The sequence below is a fragment of the Apis mellifera genome, linkage group LG8 (genome assembly GCF_003254395.2).
Source record: "Apis mellifera strain DH4 linkage group LG8, Amel_HAv3.1, whole genome shotgun sequence".
Lineage (NCBI taxonomy): Eukaryota > Metazoa > Arthropoda > Insecta > Hymenoptera > Apidae > Apis > Apis mellifera.
This window is the reverse complement of record NC_037645.1, coordinates 11,979,746-11,997,375: the sequence shown is the minus strand read 5'-3', so window position 1 is coordinate 11,997,375 and position 17,630 is coordinate 11,979,746. Positions and strand designations below refer to the sequence as shown.

Sequence of the window (17,630 nt, the reverse complement as noted above, 5' to 3'; positions counted from 1 at the left end):
ATTACTATTTGTATAATAATATTTTATCTTTATTTATTCGAATATTCTTATCATGTTACAAAATATTAAAATAAAATAAAACTGTTGATATTAAAATAAAAGTTTCGATTGAATTGCCAATAGCGTTACCATTAGCGTTAGCAGAATGCTATTGCTAAAAGGCAACATGGCTGTAACAGTAACGTCATGGCGAAGGAAAACAAAATTGGATGATTGTGAATAAAAATAGTGTAGTAAATTTGTGACATCATGATTCATGACATCATGAAAAGAAACTGCAGGAGGACATCAAATATAAGATAAGATAAAATGTATTAATTCATATTACGCGAGTGACGTAATATTGAATAACGTAATATCATGTATTTCTTCAGAAACTTGTTTGATAATGAGTAGGTTACTTTATTCTAACGATGCAAATAGAACACCCGTTATTTTCCCCACTTCCATTTCTAAGTTCCACTACTATATTACTATTTTCTCCCACTCTTTCAATGATCAGACTTTTCATGGCAACCTTACCAACGCTGACACACAATTACAATCAGATTTTTTTTTGGCAACTGGCAACTTTGGTTTCGCGTGCTTTCGCGTTATTTGTAGAGATTAGAGACTTTTTGTAGAATTTAAAGATTTAGTGAAGCTTTTATAATTTTATATTGTTTTATTTTATTTAAAATTCTAATATGAAGAAGGAATCAGGTAAAATAAATATTTAATATTTTTGTGTCAATATAATTTTCAAAAAATAATCATTTTTTGAAAAAGTATATAAGTATTTCTATTTATTATAAATATCTTATTAATTTGTTTTTTAAATATTTATTTAAAATTTTTAAAATACATTGTTATATAAGAAATTAACTAATAATGAATATTTCATATCTTTTAGGCTTTGATAATAATGGTACAGCTACTCCTGGTCCCAGTAAAATTAATATAAACTGTGATATAAAAAATACATCGAGTAAGATATTTATTTAATACCAAATTACTTTAAATTGAAGAAAAAATTTTTTTAAAGTATATAAGTATTTCTTAAATTATGAAAAAAGTATCTTGTTTCTTTAATCTTTTGAAAATATATTATTAAATTTTATTAATAATGAATATTATATAAATAGGTATTGATAACAACATGATTTCTCCTTCTCCAAGGAAAAAATTTAGAAAGAATACATTTCGTGATGCTTGGCTTCAGGACCCTGATTTTGCATTATGGTTACAAAAATGTGAAGATCCATATAAAGCCAGATGTATAGTTTGCAAAAAAACTCTCATAACTGGGAAAAGTACTCTGCAAAAACACAATCGAACACTACTTCATAAAAGAAACATGAAAGGAAAAAAAAATGAAGAAGAAGGTGTAGTGAAAAAATCATCAACCTTCATTTCTGAAAACATAAAGGAAGCAGAACTGAGATTTTGTTTGGATATTGTAGAGCATTGTAAAAGCTTTAACTCATTTGATCATATTGTTCGAATGATCCAAACAGCATTACCTGATTCTAACATAATAAAAAATGTGTCCTTTAAAAGAACTAAAATCTCATCCATAATAAAAAATGTAATTAATAAATCTGTAATTTCAGAAACTACTAAAATATTACAAAATAAATTACTTTCAGTTTTAATAGATGAAAGCACAGATATTTCAGAAACCAAAAATTTATGTATTTTAAGTAGATACATACATGAAGGAAAAATTCAAACATATTTATTAGATTTAGTTTATATCAAAGATACTACATCAAAACATTTATATGAATGTTTCCTACAATCTTTAGAAAAACATAATCTATCTTTAAAGAATATAGTTGTTGTTCCAATAGACAATACAAATATTATGTTAGGAAAATATAATTCATTAATTTCTTGCTTATTAAAAGATAAGGAAATTGATGTCTTCCCATGTATTTGCCATTCTATGCACTTAATTGCATGTCGTGCATGTGAATGTTTACCGACATATGTTGAAGAATTTGTACATTCAATATATTCATATTTTTCTAAAAATCCAAAAAGACAGAATATTTTAGAAAGTACTCAAAATTTAATAAAAGTTGCACGACAAAAAGTAATTCAGCCATCTGCAAACCGATGGTTAGCATTGTTAGAATGTATAAAAAATATATTAACTCAATGGACAGTATTATTCTCGATATTTGCAGAAGCAAATATTGAAAAAAAATCTGCTATTGCAAAAAAAATATTTCATAATTTTAAGTGTCCATATACAAAAGCGTATTTACAATTTTTAAATTACATTTTACGTTTAATTACTGACTTCAATATGCTTTTTCAAAGTTCGGAAATCCTCATTCATTGTTTGTTACCGGAATGTTTTAGATTTTTGAGATGTTTAGGTGGCCATTTTATTAAACCTAATTATATGGAAGCCCCAAATTTACACGAAATTGATATTTATGATGAAAATAACATACGTCCTTTAGAAGAAATTATCATTGGCGAGGAAGCTTTAATAACATTAAAAGAAACTAAAAATATTAATACAAAAGATAATAATAAAAAAATCTTAGAATTTTATGTAAATATTAAAAAATTTTACCAATGTGCTTTCGAAAATACTGTAAAAAAAATATCTTTTGGTGATCAAATTTTAAATTCTTTAGAATTTTTAAATCCAAATATTGCTTTAAATATAAAAAATCACAAAAATCAATTAAATTTAATATTAGAGAAATTTAAATCTAAATTCAATACATATGATGTAAAAGATGAATGGCATTTGCTACCTTTCTATTTTTCACAAGAAGAAAAAGAAAAATTATTACAATTAAATATATCCGAATTTTGGGATGAAGTGGGAAAAATATATAAATTTCAAAATATCGCAAAAGTAGCAAATTTATGTTTATCATTGCCTCATTCAAATATAGATATGGAAAGATGTTTCTCTATCATAGCAGAAATTAAAACAAAAGATAGAAACAGATTAAAACCTGAAATGATTAGTGCATTAACTAGAATTAAATTAGACTTAGAAAATAAAAATACAAATTGCATGAATTATGAAATTACTGACGAAATGTTACAATTATTTAATTCTAATATGTATAAAAGAGAATATGTTTCTAAAGAATCGGTTGAAATTCGATTATCAGATAAAAGAGATGATAGTGCTAGTGAGCATAGTGATAATTAATATAAATTATATTATATTTATGTACATATGTATATATCATTTTATATGTATATATGTACTTAGTTTTATATATATATATATATATATATATATATATATATATTGTAAATAAATACTTTCTCCATTTTTTAATATTTCGTGTTTCCTTTTATATTTAATCAATATTATACATATATATATATATATGAATTTATTTTATTGCGAAGAAGAGAATTTAAACTATTTTTAAAAAACACTTGACATTAATATCACTAAGAATTAATACCATTAATTTTCGTATAATGTATATCGTATTTTATATATATATATATATATATATATGCCGTTTTTTTTACAGAAAAATTTTTACACAAAAATTATAAAATGATTATAGGAATAGATAATAATAAAAAGTAATAAAGAGAAAATAGATGACAAGCATAAATGGGAAATTTGAGGATTAACAACGTAACAGCGCGACGGAATATTTTCATATTAAGATACAATGTATAATATAATATGCATTCATATATATATATACATCAAAAACAAGAAAAACCAAATATTTAAGTATCTGACATGATTTATTTCACATATACAACTATTAATACAGATGTGTCATGTTGGTGATACTTTATTTATATCTAAGCAATCGTGTAATCATGTCCCGCTTATACGATGCAATGTTCTAAATGTGAAATATAGGAAAAGAAAAACTTGTAACTAGCATTGAGACAAAAGACAGATTGTACGTAGCTGATTATGCGATTAATTCGTAAATGGTATGCGAGGCGATTTACGACAATATATGTTTTAATTATTTTTCTACTTATCAATAAGCAAGCAAAATTTAAAACATACATAGATCACATGAAATAACCAAATCCAAATGTACGTTTTATAGCATCCCAGTAATACCTTTCCCAATTTTCTTTTGTAGATTCTTCCTCACTGTGAATAAATAATCAATTTTTACATAAAAATTATTATTGTTAATTAAAATGTTATAGAATATTTTCACAATATATTTCAATAATATAATAAATAAATTATATTTTCAATTTTTCTATTTAACTTAATTTAAAACAAAATTTATAAAATTTTTGAAACATATATAATTTAAATTTTTCATATAAATTAAATTTATAAATAATGAATAATATTAAGCATTTTTATCTTACCTAACTGGTACTCCTACTTGTGTTAAATTAACTTCAGTATGATCACTCTTTTCAGAGATATCAATAGTCACATCACTAAAATGTCCATCAGGCCATTGTTTGCAACGCCATCTTTGAACAATCTTTCTAGGCGTTATATCCACAAAATCACCATGTATATTACCACCAAATAATTCAAATTTTCCTGCCTTCTTTGGTTCGAGTTTGACCGGTCCCTTTGTAAATGCTTGAACCATCTGAAAAAAAATATTAGAATAAATACTGTCATTACTAATTTTAACAAATTTCATTAAAACCTGTATACATTTATTAAATACTCAAATAAAATATAATTGAAAATTTTTTGTAGCATGTTCATTTATGTTAACATGTAAATATAAAAAAAAAAAAAATAAAATTACTAAATATAAAAAAACCTAAAAAAAAGATACTACAAAATGACATTGGGCATTTTGAAAATAACAAATAATTACTCCAAATAATAAAAAATAAATTTATTTAAAACAAAAACAATTTCAAATAAATTTTAAAATTTTATTTGAAAAATAAATTATTTTTAAATGATTTATTTATATAAAATAATTAAATATTAATTATTTTAAATAATAATACAAAATAAAAATAACAAATAATAAAGTTTTTCATATATTTAGATTTAAACATAAGGTGACTTTAGGAATTAGAAATTTCTCATAGAAATATTATTTTATCACAGAAAAAACATTTTTATTTCTATGATAAAATTAAATAATTAAATATAATAAAATTTAAATATTTAGATAATATTATTTTTTTATATGATTAAAAATATTAACAAATAATTTTAATTATTCAAAATTTTAAATTCAATTCAAAATCATTTATAATATATATATTAAATTGTATATAATTAATAAGTAGACTGTGGATATTTATGCAAAATAAAATTTTTATCAATATATTTAAATAAGTGGAGTTTAAATAAAGATTTGTCTTACTCATCAATATTATAATGTATATTATAATGTCTATTATACTTTGAAATGCTTTTTTGCATCATATATATTGATGCAATACCATTTGAATGTATAATTTTTATAAATTTTTCTGCACTAAAATTTTTTATAAGTGCATAAATATTCGCAGTTTATTAACTGAATTTCATTTTAGTTATATCAAAAAACAATACTTTTTCATTATTTTGTTTCTATCCATTATATGTCATAGTTACCTATTATTTATAAATAATTTAATCTAATTATTTTTTTATGTAAATTAAAAATTCACATATATGATTAGCACAATTCTTTCTTTCAATTCATTTACAACGATTTATTATATGCCAAACGAAGTTATCAACATAATTTAAAACCTATAAATTTTTTCCTATAGAAAATAATTTTACAAATGATAAAATTTGTCTAAAAAAAAAAATCTACCTTTTTTTGTAACATAAAGGATTGGATTAGGAATATCTATCAACAAATTAATAGGATAATTTTCAAGAGAAAATTATATTTTAAAAATGGAATAAATCAGTATTAATATTAAAATATAAAATCATCCTTTCTAATACAAGAAATAAATAACAGTTTCTGGACATTCAAACAAAGATAAATTTTAAATAATAAATGATTACAAGTAACCTTGAAAAACTAACATATTATGAATCAATGAAGTCAGAGTGGTTTGATTTTGAAATGTCAAATATACATACATCCAGACAAGATTTGGAAACATCAAAATATTATTTTTGAAACAATGTAAGATCTATTTTGGGTACTTTTTCGAATTTTGAATAGTTTGGGAAATAAATTTATGTATATATATATATATGGAACACCCTGTATATATCCTAGATCTAAAAATAAATGACAGGCTAAATAGAACAATGTCTTTAAAAAAAATTGATTATACAAAAGGAACTTTCAATTTGATAATATCTTCATATTTTAAAGTTAAAATTAGAAATGTTTCATAAAAAGCTTCCTTGAACGCTTTAATTTTCAGAAGGAAGAAAAAAAATTTAATTTTTCTTTAAATGCAGTTTCAAAAGTTTATCTTACATTACATTATTTTATATAACATTTGAATATTTATTGAATATTTTATATAACATATGATATTTTCTAAAGAACACCTTATATAATTGATTTATAAAAAGAATATTTTTTTTATTATATTTTTAAATTTTACTATTAATATTTCTTTATCTTAATAGAAAAATGGCCAAAAAAAGACAAGTTTGTTATTTGGTAGTTCATCTTTTACTAATATTCCAATTTAGAATTTAAATTATTTTATCTATTTAAATCATCTTAATTTTATCATTCATTAAATTCAAAATATATTTGAATATTTTATAATTTATGTCTCATAAATTATAGCAATACAAGCTAAAGATAAACAAATAAGCGTTCCTTCTGTGCACTAACCTTTTTACAAATTTGTCTTCAGTATTAGCACTCTGTACCTAAATTTCATAGTGATAGCTGAATTGTCTTGTCTCATCAGGAAACAAATAATTTTTTAGATCAGCCTATAAAATAAAACTTCATTTCAGCAGTCCAGAATTTCATTACTCCACCTATACCAGAATAAGCAAATATAAAACAATCATAAATCCTATCAACAAATACTGTATCAACAACTATATACTAATAAGTATTCTCCTATATAAAAAGAGATAAAATATTTAATTAAATATGATACATAAGGTGTCCCAATTAAGATGTTATAAGTGTATATATTTTTATTGAAACTATCAAAGATGACAATCTTTTGTGATTTATTTCTATTCATTGTAATAGATGTAAAAATTTGCAGCACCTGGTGAGATAGAAGTATACATACAATGTTTCTATGAATTATAGATCAATCAAATAAATGATAGAGAATAATGAAAAGTATTATTTACTTAATAAAAATTTAATTTTGTTTAAATAAAATAACCTTATTTTAATTTAATTCAAAATCACCATATAATAGTTATTTCCAGTTTAAACTAAATTTTAATACATAAAATTATATTTCATTATTCACAATTATTAATTATAATCAAAAATTTTTATTTTATATAAAATATATAATAATAAAAATTTTTTACTTTTATATATAAATGTTTTATTAAACTTTATTATAGATTATATAATTAGTAATTATGTTTACAAGCGCGATAATATTTATTAAATATTTTTATTAATATTATTAATATTCAATCCATAATAAAGTAACTGAAATGCGAAAACGCAAAATATTAATATAAATATATTTTCTTCATATTCATTAAACCTTTATTTCAGCACTGCATATTCCTATCAAATTAATTTTATATTATATTTGTTTTAATAAATTGCTAAATTGCAAAAAAATATAAATAATAAAGTATTTATAAATTAAAAATAAGAAAAATCTTTAAAATGCTAAAAATTCAAAAAAGAAAATAGATAAATAATGTAAAACAAGAGTAACAATATTGAATAAAATATTAGAAATATATAAGAAAAATATTATAATAAATAGAAAATTAAAATAAATAAAATTATAATTAAAAGTACATATATGTATTTTTTAAAAATATAGAAATTTACAAGAAAAAATAATAGCTTTCTCATAGAAAAAAAAAAATTAAAAGAAAAAAATAATGAACAATGAATAACATAATAATTAAATAATTATTTTTTTTCTTGTTTTAGAATTTTCGATTTATTAATTTTTAATAATTTGATGAATTAATATTGTGTTTTAAAGAATTCATTAAATATAAAATAAATTTGAATGAATAAAAATTCTACACGCAATACGACTTTATATATTTTTAAATGCATTAAATATCATTAATAATTGAAATATTCTTACCTCCACTGACGTAAAAACGTTATAAAATTCTTCGGCCCTACATTGAAACTTCTGTTGTTGCTTAATTGTTGTTGTTGAAATTTTACATCCTAATTCTTTTTTATTATTTGATGAAACTACAGTAGAGTTCATTTGCATCTATAATAATTAATTATGTATTAATTAATTATATGTAAATAAAACAATAAATTTAAAAATTTGGAAAATCTTTGAATAAAATTTAATATATGTTATATGTATAATATAAATTACATACTTTTGCATTAAATCCAGAAGTGATATTTGAAATATTTTCCTTCACATTATCCTTTTTAGGTAAAATCATTCCAACTGTGAATTCTATAAAAAAAATTATATTAGTATAAATTAAAATAAACTTGTTTTTTACAAAATGCTAAATTTTGTAAAAAAAAATTTTAAAAAAATTAATATTAATTATGAATTTAAAAATGAAATTATTAAATTATTATTATTATTAATAAATTTACCTTCTTTTAATGAAACTATATATTGCTTCAATTTATCTCTAATAAATTCTTTTCCTTTTGTATGTAGAAAATGTTTTACTGCTTCTCCTTCATCTGTACTATCTTCCAAAGTAATTTCAATCTATAAATCAAATAATTATAATTAAAAAAATTAATTATATAAACTTAAAAAACATAAATAATTATTAATAATATTTAATGAAAATTTTCAAATAAAAATATAATAATATATTGATATTCATTTAAGTTTTCTTTAAAAAAATTAAGTATATGTATTTTATGTTTTAATTAATATATATTGAATTAATATATATGAATTAAATGATTATGAAACTAAAATTATATATAATTATATTTTATAACTATGTTTCTTAAAATACTTACATCTACTTCAGAAATTTCATTTTCTTCAGAGAGATTTGGAATGTTTATTTTACCCTCAATCTTCTTATCAGATACTTTATTGGATTTCCATTTCAAAACAATATTCCATTCATAGAAGAAAATTAATTTACCTTTCCGGTTATTTGCCATTGCCTCACCTTCACATTTCTCTACTTCTGTTACTGTACAGGAAGCTAAAAATAATACAATTTTTTTAGATTGATATTACATATTAATTTTAACACAAATTAACATGCAAATAATTAATACATCCAGAAAGATAAATTAAATTATATATATTACGAATTATATATTTCTTCAAAAATATGTAAATAAATAAATAATTTTTTATATCATAATTAATTTTATTATAATTATATGCAAATATATATTATAAATAATTATTAAAATAGATCAATCATATTAAATTTAAGATCAATTTTACTTTTATAAATTTAATATGATTTGCTTTATTATATATTATGATTTTATTAAATATTAATTATATATTTTTAATATAATAATATATAAAAGAAAAAATGCAAACCTTCATCTCCTTCCATCTTTAAATTAGTAAATAATTCTTTTATTTTCTCTTGGGACCAAGTACAAGCATTTTTCTCTGTCCTTAAAGAATATTATTATATGAAATATTATATTAATTTTAATAGGTAAAATATAAACATTTTTTAAAATTTTCAAAAAATTAAAATGTTCTACAAAAATAATTAATTTATTAAATTTACAATATAAAAAAATATAATTTCCCTTTGGATATAAAATTTATATATATAAAATAAATATGTATAAATTTATAAAATATCAATATTTAATTAACTCAATATATGTATGATATATATAAATCATATATGTAATGATATAATAATCTTTTAATAAAAAATTAAATATATTTTGTCATACCAGTGCCAATTATTTACATTAGTAGCATCAGGTCGTTCTTCAACGATCCACCTTGGATCTCCTTCACCCCATTTAGCCATTTCTTTGAAATTGAGTTATTCCTAAAACATAAAAAAAAAATCATTTAATAGTAAATATGACAAAATATATTTTTAATATAATTTTATGAAAAAATATAAAAAATAAAATTTTATAACAAAATTTTATAAAAACAAAATAATATTAAATTAGATTTTAATAAAAACTTATGAATAATATTTTAATATAAAATATATATTATTTTTAATAAACTTAAAAATATTTTTAATATAAATTGTATTGATAAATTACAATTAATACTAATACTAATAATATTTTAAAAATTTAATTCTATTCAAGCATTATATCAATTATAAACGAAATTAAGAAATATTATAAATAAGATTAAAATACAATAGAATAAACTATTAAATATTAATAAGTAAATTAATTCAAAATTTTTTTTAATTTTCGAAAAGAAATCATTTAATTTTTTATCACTTTGAAACTGTTAAGAAAAATAGTATAATATAAATTATATTAAAAATAATTAAACGTAAGAGAAACGAAACCGGAAACACAGTTCATTTTCATTTCAATAAAAATAAGTTTAGATAAAGTATGAAATAATTTTACTTACAATTTATTGTTATTCCATAAACATTTTCAATTCAAATTATTTTATATAGTCTAAATATAATATTATTTAGTTATATTTCACTTACCAAATTTTCGAAAACTATATCGGCTAGAAGAAAATCTTGTCAATCACTCTCTATTTATATACAATTCGATTTTATTATCAATTAAAACTTATTTAAGTACTTAATACATTGTTTTATAAAAAAAATTACTGTTTTTTTTAAAGATGCGGAATCCGTTCAATGTAAAAATTCTTTTGGACAAATAAATAACGTGAAAACCGCAACCTTCCACATGAAACTCGAAATTACTAAGGAAACAAAGTTATAGTGGAGGGGATATAGAACCTTTCTAGAAATTTCATGAACGTATGATAATAAAATTATTTTAGATAGGAAACTAAATTTGAAAATATATTGAATAATAAATATCTAAAGAATAAATGATTATGTAATAGTCAAATGATACAATCTCAAATGATACAAGTTTATTATATAAAATTAAATATCAATAAATGTCATGTTATAAAATACATTATTAAAATCTTATTAAAAAAATATTAAATATATTAAATTTGATTGATAAAAAAATTGAAATTTTCTTTGAAAAAATATAAGTAATTAAAATATAAATAATTATAAATTACAATAATTATTATTTACTCATATCATAAAAAGAATAAATTTATTTTCAATCTTTATTCCTTATTTCATTTTATATAGGATTATATTATTTCATATAGGATTATAAAAAGAATTATATATATATATATTATTAATTATAATATTTATAAATACTAATTTGTTTTTGCATCATTCAAATACAGATTTTATTGAACAATTTAATGTCACAACATAATACTAAATTTTAATGAATCTTTCCTTTTGAAATATATATATGATAAAATGAATAATAAATAAAATATCGCAATATTTAAAATTAAATGATTATTAATGAATTAATTTTTATAAAGAAAAGAATATTAATTTAAAAATATATTATATATATTTAATTTTAATAATATAATATTTGAATGAATAGATACATTTCTCACTTACAGATTCTTTAATTATTTCGATATTAATAGAATATTTTAGTCAAAATGTAAGTTTTTAAATTCTATATTTCTATATATTTCTATATTTATAAATATTTTTTAAAATATCGATTTTTCATGACAGAAATATTTATACTTAACTTTTTTGTTATGTTTTAAAAATTACACATTATTGTTGTAAGTACTTATAACACAAATTGTTTTAACATTTAAAATATTAAAGATGCGTTTTCAATATCAAAAAATTATAACTTAATTTAAAATATTTTTCTAGTTTTCTAGTTATTTATAATAATTCTAAATATTTAGAATACGTTTTTATTTAATTAAAAACACAAATTATTTTACTATTATCTATAAAAATATTATATATTTTAATAAATAAATAATTTAATTAATATTGTAACTTTTTATAGAAAAAAACAATGAATTGCATTTAATATTTTGTTTACCTACTTATTAATATTATATTTTGTTTATCTATTTTAAAACAATTATGTTAAATTTATTTAAATTAATTGTTAATTATTATTGAAATAAAAAAGTTAGTTAACTCTAAATTAGAAAACTAAAATTTTAGTGATTTTTAAAATGATATGTTACATCATCAACATATATGTTTAAAAAGTCACCGGATGTAAATACAAACATGTGATCAAAATCTAGGGAAATCATAATTAAATCCACATTTCTGATATATAAAATAAAAAACTATCTTTTATATATTAATTTATTTAAAAATTATTTATTGTTAGTAAAAACATAAATAAAAATTATAAGAATAAATTTGAAAAAATCAAATTTTTGGATAGTTATATTTTTTACATGTATTTTTAAATTTGGATATGTAAAATTTAATTTTTTTAATTATATTATGTCAAATTTTTCAATATATTTGGAAGATAAAAGCACTAGCATGCATCAAATTTAAATAAAATTTGATAAAAATCCAATAAGTGTTACGTAACTAGCGAAAATTTTTAAAAATTTCTAATTTTGCATGAAAATTTTTGAAACACTCAATTCCAAAAATTTTTTTATTTACATTTAAATATAAATGTAATATAATATATTATAATATAATATAATATAATATAACATAATATAATATAATATAATATAAAGTATAAATTTATTATTTTCGGATTCTACGTTATTTCGAATTTCTTAAAATATATAAAAACATTTTAAAAAAGTTCAACAATTTAAGTTTTTAAAACTAAAGTTTAATGCAATAGAATTAAAAATAAAAATTCATAAATACAGCTTGTAAAAAACAATTGTAAAAAATAAAAATTAGTGTCATTTTATACAATGATAGTGATATAGTTAATTTCAATTTTGGTACCAATATTATGCTAGTGAATAACCGAAATTACAATATCTATCACGTGATATTTATTTTTCAGACATTTTCAATATTTTAAGTAATTGAACGATATGTAGATGGCATTATATATAACGGTTAGTTTGAAATGTTTAATTTTGAATTTTTATATATTAATATTTAAAGTTAAAAAAATTTATATCGAATTTACTTCAAATTAAGTCAACATATTTAATTTAATAAATGATAATTACATTATGACAAAGTTTGGTTAAGATACATAACAATATTCATTCCAAACTGGTGACAATTTTTAATTAGATAGAGTACATACGTTTATTTCTAAATATTTACATTTAAGTATTAATTATATTAATATTATATATAAAATGAATATTATCTGTGTAATATGTAGTGATTTATTAATACCTTCTGATGATGTTTTTTATACACCATGTGGACATATTTTTCATTTTGCTTGTGTAACTCAATGGTTAGAAAGGTAAAAATCTAATAAATAAAATTTAATTTAAATTTTCATGAATGAATAAAATTTTTATTTATAAATAATAATATTTATTAGGTATTCTCTATCTAAAAAAATATTCAATTATTATAAATTTATTAATTTTTTTTTATGCAGATCCAAAACTTGTCCACATTGTAGAGAAAGGACTACACTCAATAAAATTCATAGAATATATTTTAATTTTGCCAATAGTGATGCTATTAGTGAAGATACATATTCTTTACAAGACAAAATTGATAAATTAAATTTTCAACTTATGTTAAAAGAGAAAGATATTAAACATTATATGGAAAAGATTGAAACATTAGAGAAACAAAAAAAAGGATTAAAACAAGAAGTAGGAAAAACAGAGAAAGAAATAAAAGAGAAAACTAGCACTATTTATGCTCTGAAAGAACAAATTAAATATTTTAAAGAACAAAATTTAGAAATAGAAAAAATAAAAAAAGAATTGGAACAGTTACAAAAAAATGTTGAAAATTATAAAAAGTATGTGCAAATTTATAGCATTTTATTGTATTTTATTTAAATATTATTTAATAAATATATTTTTTGTTTAAGTATAAAAATCTTACTTGAAGCTTCAATAGAAGATGTAGATGAGATGATATCAAGAACAAATGATCCTAGTACATTGATTACATATATATCTGTGATGAAAAGGTAATTGAATATGATTTATATTTTACATATTTTATATCTTATTATTATATTTTTCTCTGTTACATTAAAAAAATATTTTCTTATTCTACATTTAGACAAATGACAATTAGTTTAAATAAAAGAAGAGAATTAAGAAGTAATCTAAGAAGTTTACAACAAGAACTTACTAGAGTCTCAATGGAACGAAATTCCTTATCTCAGGAATATAGCAAGAGAATGTATATAATTTTATTAATATTAAAAAATTAAATTCATTGAAGAATTGGATTTATTATTATATATTATTTATAGGAAACTCGAAGAAGATATAATGGTTTGTGAAACTGAAAAAATTTGTTTACAAAATAAGCTTGCAAAAATGGAAGAAGAAATATCTTCAATAAAAAAATCAATAAACTCTAATTCAAAAACAGAAGATATTTTAATTAATAATTCAAACAATGATATTAAACAAGATAAAATTGAAAATATAAATAATAAGACAAAAAGTAAAGAAGAAGATATAAATTCAAAAGAGAAAAATCAATCTATTACAGTAAAAATAATTTATTGTAATATATTACACAGTTAAGTTTTTTTTTATTATTCATATATATAATTTTTTTTTAGAAAATTGAAATAGATTCCCCATATCTTCCAGTAAAATCAAGAGGAGTATTTACTTTAAAACAGCATACAGCATTTCAGAAAAATAGTACAATAAAATTAAATTCTTCAATTCTTACAAAAAAACCAAGAATTCAAGAAACATACACTAAAAATGTAAGAATGTATATAATAATTTTAAAAATAGTATATATTAGCAATGTATGTATATATATATTTTTTTTTTACTTATAAAGATTATCGATTTAGGAAAATATAGAAATTAATAATATTGTATATAATGGTTTGGGAGGACATTCAAAAATTGAACAATTTCCTCATCCTTCTAAAAGCAAAACAAAGAAAATAATAGATACTGGAAGTAAAGCTAAAAAATTAAAAATTGATTCAACTTATATTATTAATTAACAATAACATATTAATAATTTATAATATATATTTTGTAAATAGTTGTTTTGTATTTAATTTTGTATTTAAAAAAAATAAAAGAAGAGTTACATAGATTATAATATATATTTCAAGTAAGTTGTTAAAAAATTATGAATTATAAAAATATATATAAAATATTATTACTATATATTTTTTAAATGAAACATTTAATGTATAAACTTATATAATATTTTTATTACTGATGTAAATAAATTAAAAAATATATATATTTAAAATTTGAACTTGACTTATGAAATTTCAATAAATAATCTAATAAACTCTTATAAATAATATCTGCAGTCAATCAAGAAAAATCTTAAATATAAAGCAAAAATTTATACATAAAATAGCAATTTATTAATTTATTTATTAATGTTATTTTTTGAATATGTAAGATATCTCTTCATAAACAAGGTAAAATAAAAATTGACAATTAGTGCTATCTTTTGAATATTTTAAAAAAATAATTTTTTAAAGAGATATCTTAAATATTGAAAAAATAATATTGATAATCAATTCTTATTTTCTCTATCATTTTCTTATGATTGTTCTTCTTCTTAACATATGTCTTATTTATAGCATTGATTTCACGATTTTCATCCTATCTTTATTTTTCGTACATTATTTATCTATATTTATCTATATTTACAAATTTGAGTTCGAAAAATAGTATTAATCTTTAATTATATTATTGTAATAAAAAAAAAAAAAATAAAACTATTAATATTTTGTTAAAAAATGTGTACAAAGGATATATATTTTCTATAAAAGAACTTCGATATATATTAAATATTAATATTTACGAAATCGATATTATTAATTCAAAAAAATTTTTTAATATTTTTTTATTTAAAAAAAATAAAAAACGAAAAAAAAGTTAATGCAAATATTCTTGTACAAAATTTATTGTTAATTTATCAATAAATAACAAAAGTAACCAAATGGAATCATATAAAATTTAGATCAATCTGATAAATATTTCTTATTATTATTTTTCAAAAATTATTATTAATAAGATTGTTAGATGTTGTTTAAATTTTAAATATCTAATATATTTAAATTTATAATATTTTGAAGAGTTTTTAATGAAATATTTATAATACATTCATATAATTCAAATATTTATAATACATTTATAATACAACTTTTAAATGTTTATAAAATATTCTGAAAATAAATTGCATATTTTTTACGGTTTGTTTTAAAACCGTGTGATTTTACGAATATATTAGTTAATTTAACATTTTTTTGAACTTTTATTGTTAATTCATGCATTTAAAAAAATCATTATAATAAATATAATTAATATATATTTTTATTTATATTATTATTTATATTATATTATATATACTATTATTTATAATCATGTTAAAATATTTTAACTATAAGTTTATATGAAAAATAGTTATAAAAATAGATATAACTTATATGATCAATAATTTTGCAATTTTTAGATTTTTATTTTTAATTTATATATATGTAACATTGTAATGAAAATAAAAATATAATAATTGATTCAATCTTCGCTGGTAACATGATCTATATTTATATTTATGATCATATTTATATTATATTTTGAAATTTTATATAAATAGAATAATTATTAAAATAATTTTATAAAACATTAATTTTATAATTATAATAATATTGAATATTAATTTAAAAATTATATTATAGAAATAAATATTAATATAATTATATTATTAAATATATTATTAAATATATTCTTTATGTTCTTAATGTTTATAATTTAAATTTTATTTCTGATCTAATTTTTACATGTAAATTTAGAAACTAAGTTAATCGATTATATCAAAAGTATCTTATCATTCGTAGATAACTAATGATACAACAGTTAATTATATTTAAAAAGGTGATACGAAAAAAAGTTTTATCAAAGAATAAAAATTAAACGATTTCATTCGTATTAATAAATACAAGTTATTAAAATATATTATATTATATTATATTTATATTAAATATTTGCATATATAAATAATTACATTTATAATTAAAAATATTAAATTAAAATTAATTACATTTATTATGTGAAAATATTTTTTTGATGCTATATATTCTAAACATATTTAATAGCTGTTTCCAAAAAGAATTTATTATATTGCTATAATAAAATATAAAAAAATAATATAAAAGATTATAAAAATACAAAATAAATTTTTGTATATAATATATACATCAAATATCCTTCCATTCACATGAATTTTGACAATTATTAAAATAACAATGAGAGAAAATCAAATTTATAAGATTTTTTTATATGAATTTATTATACAGTGCATGCTAAAAATGTGTAAAAAGAATGGTAAAAGTGTAGAACAATTAAATTCATAATGCAATTTTTTATCATAAATATAATAAAATTCGTATGCCATGATTCATTTG

At 18.5% G+C, this 17,630-nt stretch overlaps 3 protein-coding genes across 5 annotated transcripts; 2 read left to right on the top strand and 1 right to left on the bottom strand.

The window, feature by feature from the left end:
- The first annotated feature begins 32 nt into the window (after positions 1 to 32).
- On the top strand, positions 33 to 3,175 carry LOC726832. 3 transcript variants are annotated; one of them, XM_026442357.1, is made up of 3 exons: positions 33 to 311; positions 893 to 967; positions 1,125 to 3,175. In XM_026442357.1, exon 3 carries the CDS (start codon positions 1,139 to 1,141, stop codon positions 3,164 to 3,166), a length of 2,028 nt encoding a protein of 675 aa, XP_026298142.1. In that variant the 5' UTR covers positions 33 to 311; positions 893 to 967; positions 1,125 to 1,138; the 3' UTR covers positions 3,167 to 3,175. The 3 variants fall into 3 exon arrangements, with proteins under 3 accessions (XP_026298142.1, XP_006569791.3, XP_026298143.1); XM_006569728.3 differs by having other exon boundaries at positions 33 to 702; XM_026442358.1 differs by lacking the exon at positions 33 to 311 and adding an exon at positions 672 to 702 and having other exon boundaries at positions 1,159 to 3,175.
- Positions 3,176 to 3,710: 535 nt separating this feature from the next.
- On the bottom strand, positions 3,711 to 10,940 carry LOC551720 (activator of 90 kDa heat shock protein ATPase homolog 1). The gene is made up of 9 exons (XM_624108.6): positions 10,700 to 10,940; positions 9,957 to 10,057; positions 9,583 to 9,662; positions 9,036 to 9,229; positions 8,652 to 8,772; positions 8,420 to 8,502; positions 8,164 to 8,301; positions 4,327 to 4,562; positions 3,711 to 4,096 (listed from the first exon to the last, which is right to left on the bottom strand). Exons 2-9 carry the CDS (start codon positions 10,034 to 10,036, stop codon positions 4,012 to 4,014), a joined length of 1,017 nt encoding a protein of 338 aa, XP_624111.1. The 5' UTR covers positions 10,037 to 10,057; positions 10,700 to 10,940; the 3' UTR covers positions 3,711 to 4,011.
- A 2,264-nt stretch (positions 10,941 to 13,204) lies between these two features.
- LOC100577676 (E3 ubiquitin-protein ligase TRAIP) lies at positions 13,205 to 15,185 on the top strand (the record flags this gene model as incomplete). Its single annotated transcript, XM_026442260.1, has 7 exons — positions 13,205 to 13,502; positions 13,644 to 14,018; positions 14,091 to 14,192; positions 14,288 to 14,410; positions 14,484 to 14,727; positions 14,802 to 14,954; positions 15,048 to 15,185. Coding segments are annotated over exons 1-7 (1,248 nt in total), but the record flags the coding sequence as incomplete, so codon positions are not given.
- Positions 15,186 to 17,630: the final 2,445 nt, after the last annotated feature.